The following is a 22202-nucleotide window of genomic DNA, read 5'->3' on the forward strand; positions in this document are numbered from 1 at the left end:
ACCATCTTAACCTTTACTAATGTAAATTAACCAAACATGACCCAGTAACACCTAATGAATCCCACACACAAGTTGCCTAACCTAGCCAATCTTACCCCAACCTTAAAAAACCTAATCTGTGCCTTACCCAACTCCAATACAATTTGACCTGAACCACAACCTAACTTAATTCATTTTACCTCCTAGGTTATTTGTGTACAAATCTACACCCAACAACCAATCCCAACAATGGGAGTTGATTACATTAGAGCACAAATGATCAAATTTAATCTTTTGTTTGGCTGTCATGTTGCTATTACTTATTACAGGTGATTGAAAAGTACAATTTTTAGGGCAGTCCCCAACAGCACAATCCATATTTTATCCATATCTGTCCTGCAGTTCATGAGTTGAATCATGTAGAGAGAAAAAGCAGCCAATAAGGTGTTTCCTACTCACACCAGGGCACGAACGAGTACAGGAGAAGTTGATTAAAAACTGTGGTAATGTTCATACTTAATTGATATACCGCCAGTCTCATTTGAAAATCCATGCCATTTAAAAATTCTGAACAGTAAAGTTTCCCAACACATTGTTGAAACTTTTGAGTCTGCATTAATTCAGAGAATTCTATTTTATTATTAAATTAGGTTTGTTATACATCGATGTTCCCTGAAACACAGTTATTTAGCAGTAGGAATACATAAAAATGACAATACAACACCTAATGGTACTCAAATATACTAGACTTAAGTATATACTGCAAATGCCATTAAGTATATAATTTATTAAATTAAATTCACATAAATTATACCAATGCAATACTTAGTTTTCCTGTAATGATGCTCTTTTGGGTTGACCATGTACACATAACCCTGAAAACAAAATGTAGCGGAGTCTACACAGCAACACAACCCATAACATCATCAGACTTCACCGCCATGAAAACCTTGCATCTCACTTTTGCTATACTTCTCATAATGGCATTACAGACAATAATTAGTCGGTCTCATAACCTTCATCTTGAAACATAAAATATGAAATTTGGGGTTAGGAATCAACCACATGATTGTACATTTCCCTGGTATCTGGAATCTGAACCCACTGACACTTAATGCCAATGATTATTATAATATAATGCTAAAAGACCTGTACATGAACTCAGGTCAGTAGTACAAGGACAACACTAGTAATAAACACCTACTACCTACAAAATCTTAACAATACTTCTCCACATTACTGGTAGACCCATATTAGAAATGCCTGCCAACACTCATAGCACAATCTTCACTTAACACAGAAGCAATTACCTTTCATAACCCTAACTATCATCAGTTTTGTGGGTCAAGAATGTAATAAGAGTTAATGGAAGTCATATAGAGAGTGAAACTAGTGTATTATATATAGTCTTCCAGCAAGGTGCTTCAGACATTAAAGTCTTCTGCAGGCACTCATACTATGAACTACAGGGTGGGTGGGAAGTAAGTAGGCATTAAATAATCACTATACATTGGAAATATAGAGGTTATAACCATTTCTCAATGCCTACTTACTTCCCACCCATCCTGTATATATGGAGTCTTGTACAAAATTAAAATATAATAACTTAGAAGCATAGTAAGAATGGTTGCTTATTCTTGGCCTATTATTTGAACTTGCCAAAGTTCACTTTTCATGACCCAAAAAAAGGAAATTTTTAAAAATGGCTACTGGCACTGAATATTCTTAACAATTTGAAGAGCATGGTAAAAATAGCATAGGAATACTCTGCTTCAAAGTATTAAAGGAAACGAAAAAGAATCTCGTCTTTTCAGGAAAGGGCAAACGTTGCATTTGAACACAGCAACTTTTGTCATTGGTGAGGTTAGACATGACCTATACAGTTTCATGCAATTTCTTCAGTTACTTTCTTCCTATCTTCTAAAAGTCCACCTTTCATTTATTAAGATTTGCAATGTGACATTTTGCCCATATGAACTTTCATAATGAAAAACATATTCTCCCCACCTGGCTCATCAATTAAATGCAAACTCGTAACTTAAGCCAAGATAAAGGAAGAAAAAGGCAAGAAAAATGTTTATTTTTCCCATTGTTGTTTACAGGACACATTTCTGTTAAACTGTAATAATCTAAATATTTCTTTGGCTTGTGTGTTTTAAGGCAATAAACTTGATTTATGTTTCACTCATTCAAGAACATAACCCACAATTACAACATTGTGCTTATGGGAAATAGCAATACACTATATGCTCACTACTGTACTTATTTCTAATTCAGTGTCTGTATAAAAGCAAATCTATTTTGTATTTCTGTAACTGTCATGACCATTGATTAAATTCAATTCTGAACTGGTAGAATAAAAGCAGTAATAGTGAACATTATTTTCAATAACTGGCAATAGTGATTAAGAAAACAAGAGTTCAGCAATAATAATTACTTCAAATTATAACCACTGATCAAAGAGGAAGTTACACAAAAATGAAGTAAAATAAGTTTTTGCTTACATAGCCCATAAACATTTATGACTTTAATTTGTGTGCACCAACATTAAGCAAAATACCCGATGGTTAAAAACATAAATCGGTAGGATCAATTCCATAATCTACTGTGTACTATGCTGTGAAGATGCATGGGTTATGTCTGAACATTACCCATTCCTACTTACTGTAGCATTCTCCTCGAACCCAGATAAAAAGCCCAAGGAGCTTATCGGTACCCCACTTAATGGTACCTGCACCTTGTCGTGGTGGTGGGGCTCGAGTACCTCAGTGACCCCAAGAGCTACTGGTAGGACCTGCCTAGCCAGATTGGTCGAGGGGGGGAGAGATCAGACTAAAACAGGTACCCTGGTCCTCCAGGTTGGGGGTTGGTCGCAAAGCTAACAACCTTGCACCGTAAAAAGGAAGACGTTTCAAAACCTCGGACAGACGGACTTAACAGAGGACCAAATGGAAGAGGCCATGGACCGAATACGGCCTGGAGAGCCATAGAAGAAGAAGAAGAAGCTGATCGGTCACTGGTGAAGGTTATCTTTATCAACATATCTATAAACAAAACAGCTGCATCCGAATACAGTGGAGTATGCTGGATAAGGTAAGCAGCTCAAGACACGTGGAGTGGGTTGATCTGATTATAGTAGTTGATAAAATTATCATTCAAATAACGGCCATCAGTAATTCGAACATTTCAATTTGATACTTACCTACTGCACAAGTGAAATACGTGATATGCCAAATGCAGGTATCAACTCATTTACTTTCAAGCAGTATCAAGTCCCCTAGTTACGTTCTGATTCCAAAATCCTATTTAGAAATATGTTTTCAACACAAACTATCTCGTGACTGTTGGATTTCCAGGTCAGATTATAACAGCCTAATTAACATACAATTAAGCTGAAATATAATACACTTTCATTGAATAATGGAAAACACTGTTCTATTACCAATAATGAAACAAAGCATACAAATAATAAAACTAAAAAAAAATTATTTGTACGCATATTTTACGCAGCCCTTACCAAGAGGCTTTTCCATTCATACACGTAGTGTAGACCCGATATTCCACTGCTACGTGTAGTTTCGTAAGCTTCGCCTGTATGACTAAATCATATAAATATTAGTGGGTAATACTGATGCTTACCAAGGGGTTCAGTTCCGCCTTGCTGCGTGCAATCCGATCCCATATCAGCGGTGAAAGGAGCAGCATAAATACTCAGTTAAAATCATTGTAACGCTGGCCGCACACCAACAAAATGCTTTACCTCGCTAAAAAAATCTGTGATTTACAAAATGTATTTTTAAATGAAATATATCAGATTGTCCAAATTTCCTGTTACATTATCAGACTATTTTTAACGTTGAATAACGTTTATAAAATCGCAGTACACTCGACGGAAACTGTAAGACGTAAGGTAACGCCGGTGTGTAACTTCAAACGCCAATAACTCGAGACCTTTGTAAGATAGAGAATATAAACCTAATATGCAAATTAAAGAGTAAATAAAAGGCTTTCTCTACATGATGTTTACTTTATTCTATAAATTGTTGAAATAATTACCCAAAACATGTAATAACTATACCCTCGTTCCTCAACTTCAACCGCTTGCCACGTCTAAAGCGTAAGAGTTAGATCGGGACATATTGCGAGTGAAATACGTAAATAAACACGAGCTTTTCAAATTTTCAAACAGATTTCAGCCAACTCTTACGGTTTAGGAGTTTTGGCCATTTATTTGGTAACAAAGAACGGTTCTAGAGTGAGTGTGTTGAGTACGTGACGCAACACATAGATAAGCTGTCGGCGGATGATGTCACGCATAGATAAGCTGTAAAGGTATGCATTAATGTGTAAATAAAATTTTATTTCAGTACAAATACACTTCTACAGTTAAACGTTATTCAACGATAACTAGGCAACCGTGCATTCACTGTCAATTTTTTCCTTCCCGAACACATCAGTCAGCTACGGTAATTAATGTATATGACACGGATGTACGCAAGTCAGATGTTTGTAACTTGGGGACTTCTTGTATAAAATTTTACTTTGACACAGTTTTTGATGGATGTGGGTATTTGGGTGGGAGTGAAACCAGTAACATGTAAGTGGGCTATGCAAGTCATCAAGTCTGTTCAGAAGAAAAAGTATCTTATTTACCGAAATAAAAGACGTTTCATCCACTAAAGGGAAAATTAAGGAAACGAGCCTCAGCTGAAAAGAGAGGAAGGAGAAATGTTTTTTCTACTCTTAATCATTTATTTAAAGTGTAAAACCTTGGAATTGATGTTTAAGAAAGTCTTTGCTGATGGGATGTAATTTACGTTACGGCTTCATTTAGACAATACTTTTCTTTCCATTTTGTAATAATAATAATAAAAAAAGAGGCAGAATATAAGGTTTGAATTAAACATGTTATTTCAACTGCAAACTGTTCTGCAGTGAAACAAGGTGACTTAATGCAACAAATGATGAAAGTTTTCATATATATTCCTGATTGATTGATTCATTCACACAAAAAATATAGTGTGCACAAGAACCGTATCAGTCATGCCGCGTGCATGTCCGTACTAAATCTGAACGTTACGTTCCCATGAACTGTGATTTGCAATGGAATTCTGATATGATCCACTAAAGATTCTGTGTGATGCTAATGGGAGTCGGAACCAAAAATATGGCTACTCGTCAGTTAATGTCAGTGACATCTAACGATATACACCCTATTAATACAACACCCCAGTGCAACGTACTAAAAGTCATTCACTCTATAAAGGAAAATTCTACAAATTCAAACCTTATATTTAGCGACTTTTTATAAAATGAAAGCCAAGATTTCGCACCTAAAAATAAATGACGTCCGACAGATATTCAATTAGCAAACCATGTTTTGATCAGTAAAATCCTACATACGAAACCTTCAAACAAAATGTATTATTAAGTGGCAGTGAAAAGCAACAAGAAAAATGTGCCAACTTTAGTTGCTCACGATTTAAATACATTTCTTAGTCATACATTACTAATGACTGTAAGAGAATAAGCAACGAACTCGGAAGAGAACGGACAGCGCTGAATGCAGGATATCCGCGTCTACATCCCGTGGAATTATTGATGATTCCATTAACACCAGAATATTATATGTATTACTACTAATGAAGCATCAAAATCTTTTGTTAATATACCAGACCCTACAATTCTACTAGAACTACATACATACTAAAATTAATTCACCATTATTCTAATTTCCTTAGACAAAGCTTTCATGAAAGACCTGCCGTGCAAGCGATAAGCGAATTATGATGATCAGATCCTAGAAAATGTGTAACAAAATAAACCTTACATAAAAAAAGAGGTAACAGAAATATGAAAAGCTCACATTATTTTTATGATATGAATAAGTTCCATAAAATATAAAGTGGTATCAGTAGCAAGTGCAACCACTTGAAAGTCCTGAAGAGAATGCAGCACCACTTCAATGCACGTTACCATGCACAGGCAGGCAACATAACTCTCTGCTGTTAAAATACAGAACTCTTACCACCTTGAATGTTGGCAGTCTCATGGCATGCCACATCACCGAACACTGAATTCAATCAAACACCAACCAGCTGTTCATTTTCTTTGTGAAGTTTCATTCAAGGACACAAATTCTCAATTACATTTTAAAATTTCACATGATTTTGCACCGGTCTTCTCCTTGGGGATCGCCCTGCAACAGAAAAACAGAACAGTAAAACATGTGTTTTTCCCGCAATAACAGCGCAGTAGACAAGGATTCACTCCCGACTGCCACAGCGTAGAATCTTACCAGAACAGTTTACATTTACTCCTCACACACAAAGAGATTCCATTACGAAATCCAAGATTTGACACAAATCTGGGAAGGAAACTACAAAAAATAAATTTTAATGTAAGATTTGAGGTTTTTACAGCGGTGAGTATGAAGATTTCTGTCCTCTGGGTTGTTGCGCTGTGTAGTCTGGTCGATATTAACCAACGTTTCAGAGGTCATACTGCCTCCGTCATCAGGGCGATCACCCAGACTACACAGCGCAACAACCCAGAAGACAGAAATCTTCAAATTTTAATATGTAGCTACCCAGACATATTTCACTTGGACTCTTGGAAATTCAACACTATCTGCCAACGTCACTTTGAAATTCCCAAAAGGGCACCCAAGAGACATGGATTTCTGTACCATCTCATTTTGTAATGAGAAATGAAGACTGGACTTTTGCGTTTACAGAAACACACAAAACATCTCTTTATGTAAATATCCCTTTTTGTAATGCAGTGCATCAATTCTACTTCTATTTGTAGCTTATCCCAGTAGCGGGTCATCGCCGCCTCCTTTCAGACGTTTCATAGTCTTTAAAGCGTGCATTTATGCGTAGTGAGTGACCAGCCCACTGACTGCACAATTTCTACTCATTCCTGATTTGACTGTCAGAGCCATCTAGCACAGAAGCAGTGAATCAGGAGAGACTTGGGTGAGAAATGGCTGCTGAATTTTGCTTGCGAAAACAACTCATATCATGCTCGCAAGGTTCTTTTACGTGCCATAAATCTACGACATGGGACCGCCGGCTTTACTTCCCCTCCGAAGGAAGTCGTGCTACGGATTTTTATCACCCTTAAAAATCCATCGACCTCGGCCGGGATTGAACCCGCGAACCTTGGGTCCAGTGGCGAGCACGCTAACCACTAGTCCACCGAGGGCATCACTGAAACACTTCCACTAACCAAAATGGGCCACAGATAATACTAATACACACTGCCTATATCATCCGTCCTAAGTAAGTGAAGTCCTTCCGCTGGGAAATGTTTATAGTACGGACAGTACGCGCTTCCTTATCTGCCACCCCTCTCGACCCTTTTAAACCATCCAACGCAGAAATTCAGTCACTCATTATCTAAAACTGTACCTGCTGATGGTACAGATCTTCAGAGCCAATGTCCAAGGATCTGTGTGATGCAAGAAAGCCAGATACTTCTCTGTGGCGTGATGATGAACTGGAAAGCTGTTGGCGCCGTCGTTCAGATACTGCCATTTCCTAAAGAGGAATATCAAGAACAGATGAAAAACGTATATTTCCTACTAAATAAAAGACACAGTAAATTAATGACATCCAGGAATCTAGAACACAGACCATTACCCGCTGTCCTACGTGAGCGATTAAATGCGAGCGGTGCGAGTTGCGTGGGTGAAGCGGAAATATCAAACTGGCTGTTTGTGTGGCGCTGTCCTAGGTTACAGCGAAGCTGTCAGGAGAGGGATCAAATATTTTGATATTTTCGAGCGAGTCGCTGCGCTGGGCAGTAAGGTGAATGAGGAAAAGGCAGCTCTGACCATCCAGTACAAGGAAGACGCATGCGCAGGAAGGCCGTGTTGCTTCTATTGCGGTCTCTCACGTAGGACACAAGCGTTTCCCCGCTTCATATGACACCCCATGCTGCTTATCCTGCCAAACTTCACCACCATGAAGGAGTATACGAACATGTATGTAAATCCGCATGCTTTAGACCTCTACAATAAGTGGTCATCAGCTTTGTGCATCAGCAAGCTTAATCCACCCTTCCACCTCAGCATCCACTAGACAGCCTTGAGCAGGCTGAAGAATTGGTCTGGATATGGCAGCGAACACAAAAAATCCTGCCCCCACCAGAAATCAAATCCTGGCCATCCTGTTCATACCAAGGCATTTTACTAAAATATCCCGGCTACTCTATAAAAAAAAAATCAGGAGTTTGCACTCATCGCCCTGCTGACAGAGGCAGCAAGGACCTCTGAAACGTCGGAAAACTTCTACCAGACTAGACGGCACAACCCAGAAGACAGTCATCTTTAACCTCCTACTGTCTCCTGATCCTATTTAGACAAACTTTTACCCAAGCTTCACTCTGTTATACTCCACTACACCCCCCCCCCCCCTCAAAAAAAGGAGATGGGAACTGGAGTTAATACATGAAAACAGAATTACCTATGATTTATCAAAGGATTAAAACATTAGTTAACAGATGTCACTACAAGAAATGAAGAAGACAAGAGTGTGTTTGAGAGCTAAAGCAATAATTTACATCAGTGGTCCCCAACCTTTTTTGAGAGTTTATGAGATCGTGGCGGGCACCAACCAATTAACAAAGCAAAATTTTCTTTTCTCTGGACAAATAAGATATGGACACCAAATAATACACAAAACAACACGACGTTTAATGATACAAGAAACCATGCAATCAAAAATACGTAGTTTTATAAGTACAATTATTATTACTCAAGTGGGAAGTTAGTGTGATGTTTGGCGCTGCATTTCATCGGCCAGTTTTTCAAATTTGGGAGTGTAGGATGATGCTGCTCGCAAACAATCGTCAACATGGGCGTCAGTGAGTAGAGATCTGCGCTTTGATTTTATAATGTTCATGGTTGAACGGCCTTCATTATTCAATATAACCTCTTTCCGTGACAACGCGGGCACCCAAAAAAAGCCTTGGCGCCCGCGGGCACCGCGTTGGGGACCACTGATTTCCATCTAGTTCTTTTAAAAGTGCCTGGCGTAGGAGAAAGTTAAAAGCACTTCAACTTACTTCGCCAGTATTGTTGAGAAGGGTAGTAGTCATGGAATCAGCGACAAACCATTTCTGACCCTTCATGACTATATTGTAGGGTGGCTCATGAGTTTGGCCCAAGTCAGAAGACCAAACTGTGACTGTCGCACCTGGCTCTATCTTGACGCTGCGGTGAAACTTGAATGAAGTCTCCAGATCTCCGGCTCGACGAATAAGTTGCCAGCCACTCAACACCACCTCCTACATATACAAAAATTGCCATGAAAACATCTAGTCATGCCTCCAGTCATCAAATTTGCTTGCAACACGGTTATTTTTAATAGACAATCAATCAATCAATCAAGTTATTGACAGTTGATTAGAATCATTTGAACGATGAAATAATCAGCCAATCAGAAATCTTACTTGACATTTAAAGATTTTGGGAATGTTCTCCCCTTACCTTGAGCTTGTCGAAGTTTTTCAAAACACTCTTTTGTTCCATCTTGACGAGAGCAGTGATGTTCTGCTCCAGCTTGTACGTTATAAAAAATTTGTAGTCGGACTTACCTGTCAAACCATCTACAATCTGCAGAGCTTTACAGTATCATAAAATTAAAAGTAAAAAAACTTGCATCGGTGGAGATATTCAGGATTAATTTCCTAAACTTATCTCGCCAGGTCTCAACTGAGGATAGTTTTCAAGTGTGACCAAAGTACCAGTAATCTCCTCACCACAACAAACAAATTTTCGGTACTTGTTGGTTATCGGGACACAAAACGGGAGAGTCGAATATCTGGACTTGGATTGGACTATGGGTATCAGCTAAATGGCGGAATAAAAAACAGAGAGGCACGGCCCAACATCGTCTGGATTCATATTTAGCTGAGTTCACGTGGCGGCGTACAAATGATAACTGCGATATTTTTAAAACGATTCTATAAGCAAATTTTGGCCGCCGGAGACAGGTTGCGACATCTCAGGCATATCAAAATAAAATATAATAATTTGTCATTTATTGAAATAAAATATAATAACTTTCAAGTATATGTCATTTATCCACACACATTAACCTAATCTAACCTATTTTTAAAGAGATGTGTCCCGATAACCCACAAGTACCCAAATTTTCTGCCTTTGTGGTGCCATTTTCTATCATGCTCAGTTTCTACGTACAGAAATCACTGTCACGGCTCGAACACAGTAGTTTTTTTTTTTCTGTGCTGTGGCCTTTCCTCCTGTAATCGCCTTGCCAAAACAAATAATTCACAACCTGTTCTTTGCTCACGCTACATTCTAAACGATCAATAAGCAAATATTTTTGATTTTGAAGATGATGATGGCTGTCTTCTCAGTTGTATCTGCATCAAGTAGAATTTTACCAACATCTCAGACGTCCCGGCTGCCTCCATCATCGAAGCAACGACAGTCATTGGCCTACCAGACTACACGGTGCTACAACCCTGAAGACGGCCATCTTCATCACCGTGCTCATAACCGTGAGAACCCGAAATCCCGCTTATTTTCATTCTTAAATCTCATTCCGTAACCCGCGGTAGTGCGACACTTGCGATAAAAAGTGGCGTAATAATATGCTGTACTGTCTGAATATTACAAGCACACGCTGTACTACAAACGAAGGGGTACGCGGTTATGTCGAAGTCATCTTTTACCCAAATCATGTCCGTGTTATTAAACGTATAAATCGTACGTTCCGTCACGATAAAAAAAAAATTACGACAGAGCTCTAGTAAATGTTTACTAATAATTACAGATTTAATTGAAACTTCGAGCTTACCTTACTTCCTTTGTTATGAAGTTTCACGTACTTTCCATCAGCGCAGACATCACTGACCTCAATCTCTCCTTTAGCGTGAGAAGTTACGTGGTAATTGGATGTCGACGATTCTTCGGATTCCTCCAAAGTCGTGCGTTTTCTTTTACCGCCACGTACTGGTGTTCTCCTCACGGGTGTTCCTCGTGTGACACGTACGTTCGGCGATTGCGTGGGACTGATGTTAAGCCTCGCCTCCTCGGACTCGAGCAACTTGCGGTATGCCGTGATCTCCAGATCCAGTGCCACCTTGATGTCCATAAGATCTTGATATTCTTGTAGTTGGTTCGCCATCTCGTCACGGAGTTGCTGCAATTCCAACTCCAAAGCAGCCCTCTCCTCTGCGTGATGTTGCCGTTCGAGATCCAACATCTTCTCTAGGTCCCGCACACGAATCTGAAATCACACGCAGATCTCTAGAAAACTACTCTTAAATAGCGAGTTCACTTTCCAGCTCCCGGCAGAAGTTACAAGTCTCGTCACAAAGTATTAGCAGCATCTGGAGCTAAATTTAATCGCGTAACAACGCGGTTCGGTTTAACATCGTGTTAAGTACTGATTAGTGTGCGGATGGACGTGTTTCAAAATAACCCTGAACAACCTGAGAAATTTCTAGGTTCGCATTCCAAGTACATCTAAGAACTTACCAAAGCCAGATCTACTGAGAGGGGGGAGGGGGGGGGGGAAATCGGTGGGGGGAGAAGTGAGAGACGCTTCGATTTCAGGTCGGGAGAAAGAGCACCTTATATTTAGAAGGTCCCCAGGCAGTGCCCGCTCATCCTTCTGTTAAGGATAAAGTAAGAGTGAAGACGTTAGCGCGATAATTGGCAGAAGAGGCGGAATTTTGAATTTTGTATTAGAGAAAGATGGGGCTATTAATTTAGAAGTTCCTACTGGGGGGGGTTGACGGCTCTAAGAGGTGGTAAATTTTGATTAAGGTCGACTGGGTTACTTATGGACAAGAAACCTGCTTTTAAACAAGTTAGCTTCCTGAAGAAAATCTAGACAAAATAGAAGAGTGGTAAAATCACACACCACAGAAATTACTTAGAACTTCCAATTAATAAAGTATAATATTAAAAATACGAAATATGACATATGTTTGAGTATGGCTTGAGCAAAATGTGTTGGGATGACACGGATCTTATTAATCAACCCTGAAGCAGTTTGAATGATATTTTGTAATCTGTAAAACGATTACATAACTTGTCATAATTTCTCCTGTAAAACTTATCTTATAAACAGCGTAGACTGAGGATAATATAGAGATTTAATTCTGACGCACACGCCTGGCTGATTAAAATTATCTTCAAAACACAAGACAAGGGAAATTCAAATGTACACTTACCAAGAGCGCAGCATTGGATGATTCTAATTCACCGATTTTGCTGTTGTACGCGTCGAGGCGGGAACGAGCCTGTCGCAGCTCATCTACGGCTACGGTCGCGGCGCCACTGTTTCTCTGCGCTTGGTTGGTCAGATTCTTTATCTGCAAAATAAAGACGAAAAGAAACGGTTACATGACGGCAACTTTACGACTAACACCAATCACTTATTAAATGACTACCGATGACAGCACATAGTGTTTCTTGACAAAATACAAATGAAAATGTATTAAATACTTTATTCAGGACAGAAAAAGTACTTTTTGTGTGAATATTCCTACTCATGTTAACTCTTAAAATAATTCCAGCACATTTTGCGTGTTGCGCCGTGACAGACCCCTTGAATTTTCCAGCTTGTCGCAAACCCCTCCCTCGATCCTCTCTTCATTTGTTTACCTTTCAGTCACTGCACAAGTTTAGTTAACGTGACACAAAAGCTAGAAAGCGAACGTAGTACAGAATCAGAACCAACTGCTAATGACAAAACGATCTCAAACTGCAGATGGCAGAAATTACTGATAAATTATATCTTACATCACTCTTTTATCGTTTATCCTAAATAATTTGTATCGTATTCTGATTGGTTTCTAACGTGTGCGGATAAATGGCATATATTTGAAAGTTATTACATTTTATTTCAATAAATGACAACTAACCTAACCCATTTTTAAAGCGATGTGTCCCGATAACCCGCGAGTACCAAAGAACCTTACGAGCATAAACAAAGATGATTCATAAGCAAAATTTAGCAGCCATTTCTCACGCAAGTCTCTCCTGATTCACTACTAGATGGCTCTAGCAGTCAAATCAGGATTGAATAGAAATTGTGCAGAGGCAGTGGACGCTTCAAGAGACAAAGAAACCTCCGACATGGGAGGAGGCCAAGGCTCGACTTCGGGCTGTTGCGCCATAGAAAGAAGAGAGAAAGTAATACTGTAAATCCTGAAATATGCAGCAAATTAAATTTGTTATACCTTGTTCTCATACAGCAGTTCAATTTCATCTCTGTTGGCTCTCATTTGTGCCTCGTATTGATCTCTCAGTTCGTGAAGTGACTGCTGCATCTTCGCCTCGTACTGTTCTGTGAGGCGTCCGTCAATCTCGCTGATCTCCACCTGACGTCGTGTGCGAGTTTCAGTCAGCTCTTGGTTGTAAACCTGTTCCTTAAACTGCAGTTCTTCTCGGAGGCTTTGCACGTTGTTCTCCAGGTCTATTCTTGCAAGGGTCTCGTCTTCCAGGTGCTTACGCAGATCTTCCACTTGTTTGCGTAGTTTCTCGCATTCCTTTTCCAGCTCTTTCACTTCGTCAGTGGCTTTCTTGCGGTCTGCTACTGCCTGGTTATACTTGGCGCTCAGGTCTGACACCCGAGACTCATAAATGGATAGACTCTTCTCTGCAATTCCCAGATCCTTGGTCTTCTTGTCCAACCTATAAAATAAACCAATGAAAAATTAAGAAGGGGATGAACTGAAAGCAGTTGACGATGTGAACCAGAATGAATTGGATCATGACAGGATATATTGGCTGATATCAGAATATTTCGGTTTCATAACAGCCCTACTACAATCACATGAATATCAAATAACCACGATAATACAGCGCAGTTATGGGGAAAAGCTAAGTTTCTAATAAACTTCTCCGATGACAGATACATGCACATCTTTTGTGCACAGAAATACAAAACCTGACCTCAGGCATTTTAACAACTTTCACATTATTAATCTTGTAAAGAAGGAACACTTTACAAAGATGGCTTCCCCAATCTGACTCAATTTACAACAATCTCTTAAACTTTCAACAGCCTTACAGCAAACACCACACAATCATTATAATAAAATAAGGAATGGACATTGATATAAAAATATCAAAGCCAAAATAGAATAAAAGAAAACTATATGTCAAGTTTTGGGGTTTTCAGTGGTGGAAATGTGGACTGTGGATTGTGGTGTTCTCGATTATAACACCATATAGCCTTGTTGGTTGGTTACTGACATCACAGGAAAACATTTGTCTTTATGATGGCGTCAAAACACATGAACTGCATTCTTCATTTATTTTAGCTTGTATTTACATTTCTATATCAACTAAATTTGAACGAAAGTGGAGTTCCATTACCTCCAACCTTGAAAACGAAAACAAAAAAGAATGGCATTCCTTCATGGGACTCCCAACCCTCCCTCCAAACATACTTCCCACAATCACGCTCACTTTCCATGCAATACGCTGTCCTTTCAACCGTGCTTGTAGCCAGCTATAAAAAAAAAGGGCGTGGACGTCATAGCAAATGCTTCTGTAGATGACGTCATCGTTATTCCATACAAAACCAATGACGTCAGCGTAATAAACAGCATTCGCGCTAGAAAGAAGCACTCAACTTTTCCGCTGCTCCCAAAAGGCGCTGCAAACAGTTAATAAAGCCGCCATGTTTTATTGTGAAAGCTTCATGCTCTCCCCTTGCCCCGTGACGTGTTGGCGTCTGGAAGTATAACCGATTCAACCACCGCCAAGGTTAGTGGTGTAGCTTGCCCCACGTAATGCATGGCGAGCAAGCCAACCTCACACAAAGAACGTAAATTCTAAATATGGATATGAACCTGTGCGTGGAATGGGAAGTTACGCAAACCCCACCTTGAATTCTCTGCCTTGGTAACAACTTACACCATCGCCATCAAACAAATGCCTCACAAAAGCAAACTTTCCGGGCATTTTTCTACGAGTCAGCACACGTCAAAACCACGCATAGTAATATTTAAAATATTAATAACACGATCAGCGGGGAATAATAAAGTAGAAACATATGCAAAATAAAAGCAGCAGCCCGGTTTCAGAATAGTTGATAAGTCGAAAGGATACATACAAATACACCAAAATAAACACATAACTCATCAAAATGTTTATCTGGTTACTAACACAAGTCACCCTTCACCAAACATTAGGGAGATAAACTCATAAGAGGATGAAGCTGGCGGGCAAATACCGAGATAGAATCTTAAAATAAGCCACGACCACTTCCTACCATCCTCTCATTCGACGCTATAGTCTGGGCTACTGGAAAAGCGTCGTTAAATAAACTATAAAGAAACATAACAATTCCAGCATTTGTACGCGTTCTTGATACGACGGGGATACAACTGCAAGGTAGCGTTTATCTGCGAAGCTATTCAACACATTTCCGTGGTAGCAGATTGCGTAAACTGAAGCCAAGGAATGCGAAAAGAAAGAATAAAAAAAAACACAAACGAATATCATTTAAAGAACAGCGTTGTTTATTGTCGGTGTCCTGTAAGATGGATTTATCAGTGATGTACACTTTACACCTTTCACTGACCTCGGGCGAAGAGGTAGTAGGTGATTCTATGTGAAGTATCATCAGATATACATTCGTATTTTGGCCAAGGACGGCAAGTAGGGTAACGTGACCTAAATTCTGTTCTACCAACCTACGATGTACAAAATACACGTACATTTTAGAATCAAAGCAACCCAACTTGAAAACATTTTTTTCGAATTACTGCCTTCTTGGGCCAGTTTTTTTGCTAAACGTTATACAAAAGCGACAAATAAAAGGACAGGTAGCGTCAGATTGGTCAACATGCAACTCTAACCAAGCAGCTGTTGACACTACAGCCTAAGAAGCCATGACGTCATGTTCTAGGAATGACGCAATGGAGTGGCATGACGTAATGGATATTTTCGGCTAGAACTGAGGCATGTGCAAAGCTGGTAACCCAGATCTTGAAAACTTCGGTTTCCAGAACGTTGCAAATTCTGGAGAGTTGTACTAAAATATTTCCAATTCAAACTGAAATATCTGGAGCTTAAATATTCATGTTTATCATTAGCACACCTATCAATTAAGGTCTTATTATATCTCAGTACAATGACAATAACTCTTGAATCACTTATTTCAATTAAACGTTTGAAAGGAAATAGGATATTTAGGCCACCTCTCTCCCTCTCAAACACACACACAGCATGGATATAAATAAGTTACTACATAACAACCTATATGACAAGAAAAGAATACCAGGTCCAATTTTGCCCACTGGTTGAATCGATACAAAACTTTTTTGTTACAAAACAAAGTCTTCTAAATGAAAGTTACTGCAAATGTTCAAACAGTATCACAATTAAAGCCGAGATTACTATTTTAGCCACACGAGCAGAATAAAGTGATTTATGTTGCCATTATGATGCTGCTACACGGTGTAGCGAGTTTTGAACTCTCATGTGCCCAAGATGCTATTTAGTTCTGGAAACGGACAGACCTAGCCACAAATTACAACGTCCTACTACACAGCAATAATTTGAGATCAGGCTAATATTTTAGTTCTGACAGTTAAGGGCACATGCTGCCTCCATCACAAGTGTGATGAGTCGTGATCATTGGACGAACATCATCCTGATGACGACAGCAGCAAGTAGCTCTGAAATATCAGGAAAGTCCTACTACATAGCACAACAACGCAGAAGACAGTTTTTAAACGCTTCCATAAGCGGCAACCAAACGCACGTCATATTTATCAAACAAGTCTGAGCCAAACTCAGAACTTACAATGTTTTGAAAAAAATACTGAAAAATACAACTGTGTAACTTATTCAATGGGATATTCTTGGCTATCTCGAGTGGAAATAACCCTTCATTAACAGCTGCAGGTGAAAACTGGTATATTTGAAAATAGTTCATGACCTACTCGTCATGATTAATCAGATATTAATAGATTGGTGCTACATAACCAAACAAAAACTCTTAACAGTAGAAATCTTGGCATTATTTATAATCCAACTCACACAGAACTCAAAATGTTACTGAATACAATCACAAAAATGTTATCTTCATTTTACACATTTCCTTATACCCTAACCAAAGATGTGTTTTTAAGGGGGAAAATATAAGACTGAAAGCATTAATTCACTCATTCATCCTTCACATTTATACAAGAATAGTACAAAGCAGATTTCATGAAACATTAACCTTTTAAAGACCCGAGATAATTTTATGTCCCATCTGTTCTAATCACCAATAATTCTGTACTGTGCCCAGAGTATATTTATGGGATTTATATGATTCTCGAAGCAAAATGATTTTATTTCCTCAAACAGCATTAACCAACCAATCTTTCTAAAGACAAATGTTTGTTCTATATTCGTTGTACAGAAACACATTGAATCAACACGAAATTAAAAAATACCTACAAATTTCTCTCAGTGTATCTTTATAATATACAGACCAATGCCTTATTTTAGTTGCAAAGCTGAAAGTTTGACTAAATAAAACCCAAATGCATGTGTTCATGGTGGGTCACAATACCGCGAAGTTCGACTGTGACAGAAATGCACTGATTCTAAAACTCAAAAAGGGGAAAACTACTGAATATTTTCCAAACCACTAACAACAGTCATGGCTACCTAGTAAACAATTTAATGCCAAAATTTAAAACATTTAAAATGGGGCTGCTACTCCACATACATTCAGTTCTTGATCCTAGTCCCTAACTAACAAAGTATGAATGCACTTCAACAGCATTCCTGGATATTTCAATGGAGAAAATACATTATAAAATGTCACGAGCAATGAATCTAGCAAGTACTAATCTATAATGAACAATAATGATGCCTGGAATAAACCACTTAATATACAAAGTGTATGCTACTTGCACTGGACAAAGAACAATAACAAACTAGGCCTACATGAAGGACTACATTTGTTTTGATTTTCTTACATATAATCTGCAGAAGGAAGAATGCCCTACATCAAAACTGGTTTTCCATTTATATTCCTTTCTTGTAAGAAATTAACTTCTGCCATATAATGTTTCAAACATTCGCATGTGCTAGTAGTTACTGATGTAAACAAATCAATCCATACTTATTTCCATTACAAAAAAGATATGCCTACAAATGCCTATACACGAATTTACTATCTGTACATTGTTCAAGCTTAACTTATATCAATTTTATGCATGGGCAAGGAAAGGTCAAACCGCTGTACCAATGACCTACTTTCTGCATTCGTTACAGGCAACACCAAGTAACGGGCGCTTGCGGAAAACATCGGTTCGTTCCTCATCAAGCAATCTAATGAGTACGATCAAACTACAATTCCAATGTACCTGAGTCCAATATGCAAGTCTACGTAATGTAAACATTACAACTCTGCTGAAACAATCTGATATATGAGAAATCTCACCTGAATTTGAGGTCGTCATTTTCCTCCCATAATCGTTTGACGTCAATCTCCAACTTGGCTCTTTCCCGTGCAGTTTCATCAAGTAACTTCCGGGCATCGGCCAACTCATTCTCATACATAGATTTTATACTAGTCACTTCACGTGTAACCGTTTCCTGTGTCGATTGTACTTCACGAGTAAGTCTGCTATTTTCTGCTTCCAAATGCCTCACCCGATCTATATAACATGCTAAACGATCATTCAAATTTTGAAGATCTGCCTTTTCCTGAAGCCGGCTATACCGGGTAGGACTCAACGGGCTACCAGGCCTCCCTTGTGGCGATGATGTGCTCGGTTGTGGAGTGTGCGTATCACGTACAGATGAAGTTGTAGTTGAAGACGAAGTTACAGTTGATTTTTTGCTACTTTTCGTTGCCATGTTGTAACTTTCAAGTGAAAATGCACTGAATTCTGTAAGAATATGTCGAACACAATACTACCATTCAACGGCCGTTACCCACGCCAATAAACTCTCAGCTTGTGCCAGATTCCGGTTGAAACCACGTGATCTATGACGTCATCGACACTCCCACTTGGGTACGTTCACAACATCGGTGAGGTTTCGCTCATGTCAAAAGTAGTTACAGAAACAAAGCTGTGTGAAGTAATCACCATACATATATCATTACTTTTAATACGGACAAGCGGAGACCTGTCCTGGAACATTGCTGTACTCTCTATATGATAAAATATTGTACGCCTCTGAAATAGTAAGTATTCCAGTTAACGTTTGATGTTCTGTGATAATGAACGTATTTCACATACACAATGTTATTTAAAAATGATTTGTGCAACTGAATGATTGCGAGGAAGTTTATTATTTAAAATGCCGCATAAAGACTTTTTATTGTTCTAAAACAAGATTTCTTAATTCCAATAATCTTGCATCCAAATACTAATCAATATTTTTCCATGGTTTCTAGAATCAGAAGCGCATGTTCAAAATTTCAACAGGAGATGGCACTGCAAGTATCAGTGTACAGCTTGGCATTAATTTGATCTCAATGCCTGTATTTTAATGAATAAAGCCATATGCCAGGACTTAAATTGAGAGAGGGAAGAAACGTTAAACCAATGGCCAGTATCACAACTAAGTAATATTTACAAATGACTTACACAGTTTACATAAATCAAGATTTATTCATCACAAAATATTTTATGGAGCTGGAGTAAATTTTAATTCCACATGCACCATCTCGTGAACTTGGCAAATATTTTGTATTGATCTGGAACAATGTAACATGCTCATATATCCATAAAATATAGCTCCAAAAGCGAAACTATGCCTACTTCTGAGTACTACACATAGTCAATTTTCTAGGCAGTGTCACTGTTAAGGAAACTTAACCAGTATGTGTTGATCCGACTTGATGGGACGAGCATCACAATTATCTGTCTGGGTGTGCACTCATAAAAATACTTCCTGCAACTGTCTGTCTACATTTCTTGCCTCTGACATTGCACAAGAATTTGTGTAGTGCATGCTTAAAAAGGCTTGGTATATCTGATTTGGGGCATGATATTCAATTACAGTATCATCAATCATATGTCAATGGGCATAAGGATACCATAACTGCTGTTATAAAATATAAAATAAGTTACATAAGATTACAGGCCTTGGGTTTGATGACTGCTTATATATTATTATGCATTCTTTGCCAGATGTGCATAATGAGAACACATTATGAGATGGTTGTGTCTCTCTGTCAGTCGATTCCACTCATAAACCACTGGACATAACTGGATGCAATTTGATGTGGATATTGTGCCATTCTGCATAACCTCAAAATCATACTTTTGAATATCCGAGTGGTGATGGCGGGTCAGGAAATCAAGCGGTAGACAGTGAAGTGCTGCGATCTGGTGGCCAAAGTGGGAACTACTGAACAACCTCTAAATGCACGTAGCAAAGAACGTATCGGTGTATTATGTATATTCTGGTATGGAATATGGAGTAAAGGAAAACATTGATATAAGACTGGTTGCAACAAAACTGGTCACCAATAGGAAAGTTTATTTCTCACATCAGAACAGCATTGTCAGGATAAAATAAGTAAAATAACTATGCACATGTACAGTACTGTCATTTGTGTATTTTATTGTCGATAGGACAGTGATTTATGACGTGTGTTATGGTTATGTCAGAATTTCACTCGTTCTTTGCTATAGCTGCCAGCTCGTTACGAATTAGGACACTTAGCCACCTGATACCTTTGTTTATAACACGTCCAGTTATCAAAAAGGACACTCATTTGATCAAAATTAGTATTCATGTAATTTGTAGTAATTATCTACAATTCTCAAAGACCAAAATCTTCTTAAGATAATTTCATATTCTGGGCACTTGAGTTCTATATCGATATAAATCATGAAAATTCTCAAATAATTGAGAAATATGGAGTGTTTGTCATTACAGTAAACAACAGAAAAAAAATGTGTGCCTACCCAGATTTTAACTAAATGACTTCCAAAAGCATTCTCTGCAGTATGCAAAACATTTGCTAGATTTATTTAATTGCAGAGACTAATATAGAATCATGCACCTGGATTCAAGATATCCTGATCAGATTAACAGCAGAAACATTACACTACACAGACTACCAAATTTTGTTATTTTCAATCGTAATAAACAGTACAAATATTATACTTAACATATGCATAAATAATGTTTAGTTTGTATTTTATTAAATATGTTACTTACCACATATAACGTGTATACGTCACACCAAAAAATACTCCGTTTAACGTAAAATTGATTAACGACGGGTCAACACCAAATGTGATTCATCGTCAATCCATTGATGATAGAAACAGAGGTAATCCCCAAAACGTTTATTTCCCCACGTCGACAAGATTTTACCGCAATAAATTGTTTTATTTCGAAGCTCCATTTATGTATCGGGATCTTTGACACCAGCCTGAATGTGCAAACGATTGCGAAATTGGTCGAGCGCTGCGTGGTAACTATCGATTGTACACACATCTCGCACGATCGATTGTACAAACATCTCGCATGATATCGAGAGGTTCTGATACTTTTACGCAATCATGAGCTACCATTTTTCGTGTTCAAGTTACAGTACCAATTGGCATGAAGTCTGAACGTTTCTAAAAATGGTACATTATTATTTGTAAAGTTATTCGTCATCTAAATTATAAATAAGATCATATTTTGGAAGCTGGATTCTGCTTCCACCCTCATGTAAAGAAGGAACAGTATGGAAAAAGTCTCTTCTACCCTGACGATGGAAAGAGAATCTAAATTCCAAATCGTGTTTTTATCTATAATTTAAACGCTGGATAAGTCGAGGAAAACAATTATACAGACGACAATTATCACGATATTTGTTGAAGTTTACTGTTCTCTGGCATCCGAAAAGTGAACTGTACAAAAATAGAAATTTTAAGGCTGAAAGGTAAAAATCTCTACTCAGAAAATTAAAAGAAATCAATCAAAATAAACTATGCGTTAAAATAAAGAACTGGAGACTAAATTATTTTTTCCGGCGACGGGATTACAGAACCAGAGGGCAAAGACCCGAAGATATGTACTATATTCGAGTCCCAGTAATGAGGTTTCTGAACTAATGATGCCATAACCTTAAAAAATGTCTTCGGCTCAAACTCTGGTGAAGATTGTTTTTATATACATTAAAATATGACTGTGGTAAATGACTGTTTAAAGGCAAATGGATCGAAGATGATAAATCAACAGTTCTAAAGTCAAAATTGTTCCTTTT

At 38.3% G+C, this 22202-nt stretch overlaps 1 protein-coding gene and 1 long non-coding RNA gene across 2 annotated transcripts; one reads left to right on the forward strand and one right to left on the reverse strand.

Annotated features, from left to right (window-relative positions):
- Nucleotides 1–594: 594 nt before the first annotated feature.
- LOC110829591 (lamin) lies at nt 595–18841 on the reverse strand. Its single transcript, XM_022063456.2, has 7 exons — nt 18423–18841; nt 13207–13660; nt 12196–12336; nt 10812–11243; nt 9052–9273; nt 7395–7523; nt 595–6178 (listed from the first exon to the last, which is right to left on the reverse strand). Exons 1-7 carry the CDS (start codon nt 18839–18841, stop codon nt 6140–6142), a joined length of 1836 nt encoding a protein of 611 aa, XP_021919148.2. The 3' UTR covers nt 595–6139.
- Nucleotides 14726–19759, forward strand: LOC110829593 (uncharacterized). The gene is made up of 3 exons (XR_002543018.2): nt 14726–14740; nt 18254–19172; nt 19386–19759. It is a non-coding gene; the product is annotated as an uncharacterized LOC110829593 (long non-coding RNA).
- The last annotated feature ends 2443 nt before the right edge of the window (nt 19760–22202 follow it).

This window comes from Zootermopsis nevadensis, unplaced genomic scaffold, assembly GCF_977971745.1.
Source record: "Zootermopsis nevadensis isolate Lab colony 2312 unplaced genomic scaffold, Znev_1.0 Znev_ptg000005l, whole genome shotgun sequence".
NCBI classification, from domain to species: Eukaryota; Metazoa; Arthropoda; class Insecta; order Blattodea; family Termopsidae; genus Zootermopsis; species Zootermopsis nevadensis.

Coding starts and splice junctions, on each gene's coding strand:
- LOC110829591 (XM_022063456.2), bottom strand. CDS start 18,841: ATGGCAACGAAAAGTAGCAAAAAATCAACTGTAACTTCGTCTTCAACT. Junction 7,524..9,051: donor TTCTCAACAATACTGGCGAA/GTAAGTTGAAGT, acceptor ATTCCTCTTTAG/GAAATGGCAGTATCTGAACG. Junction 6,179..7,394: donor AAGATCTGTACCATCAGCAG/GTACAGTTTTAG, acceptor TTTCTGTTGCAG/GGCGATCCCCAAGGAGAAGA.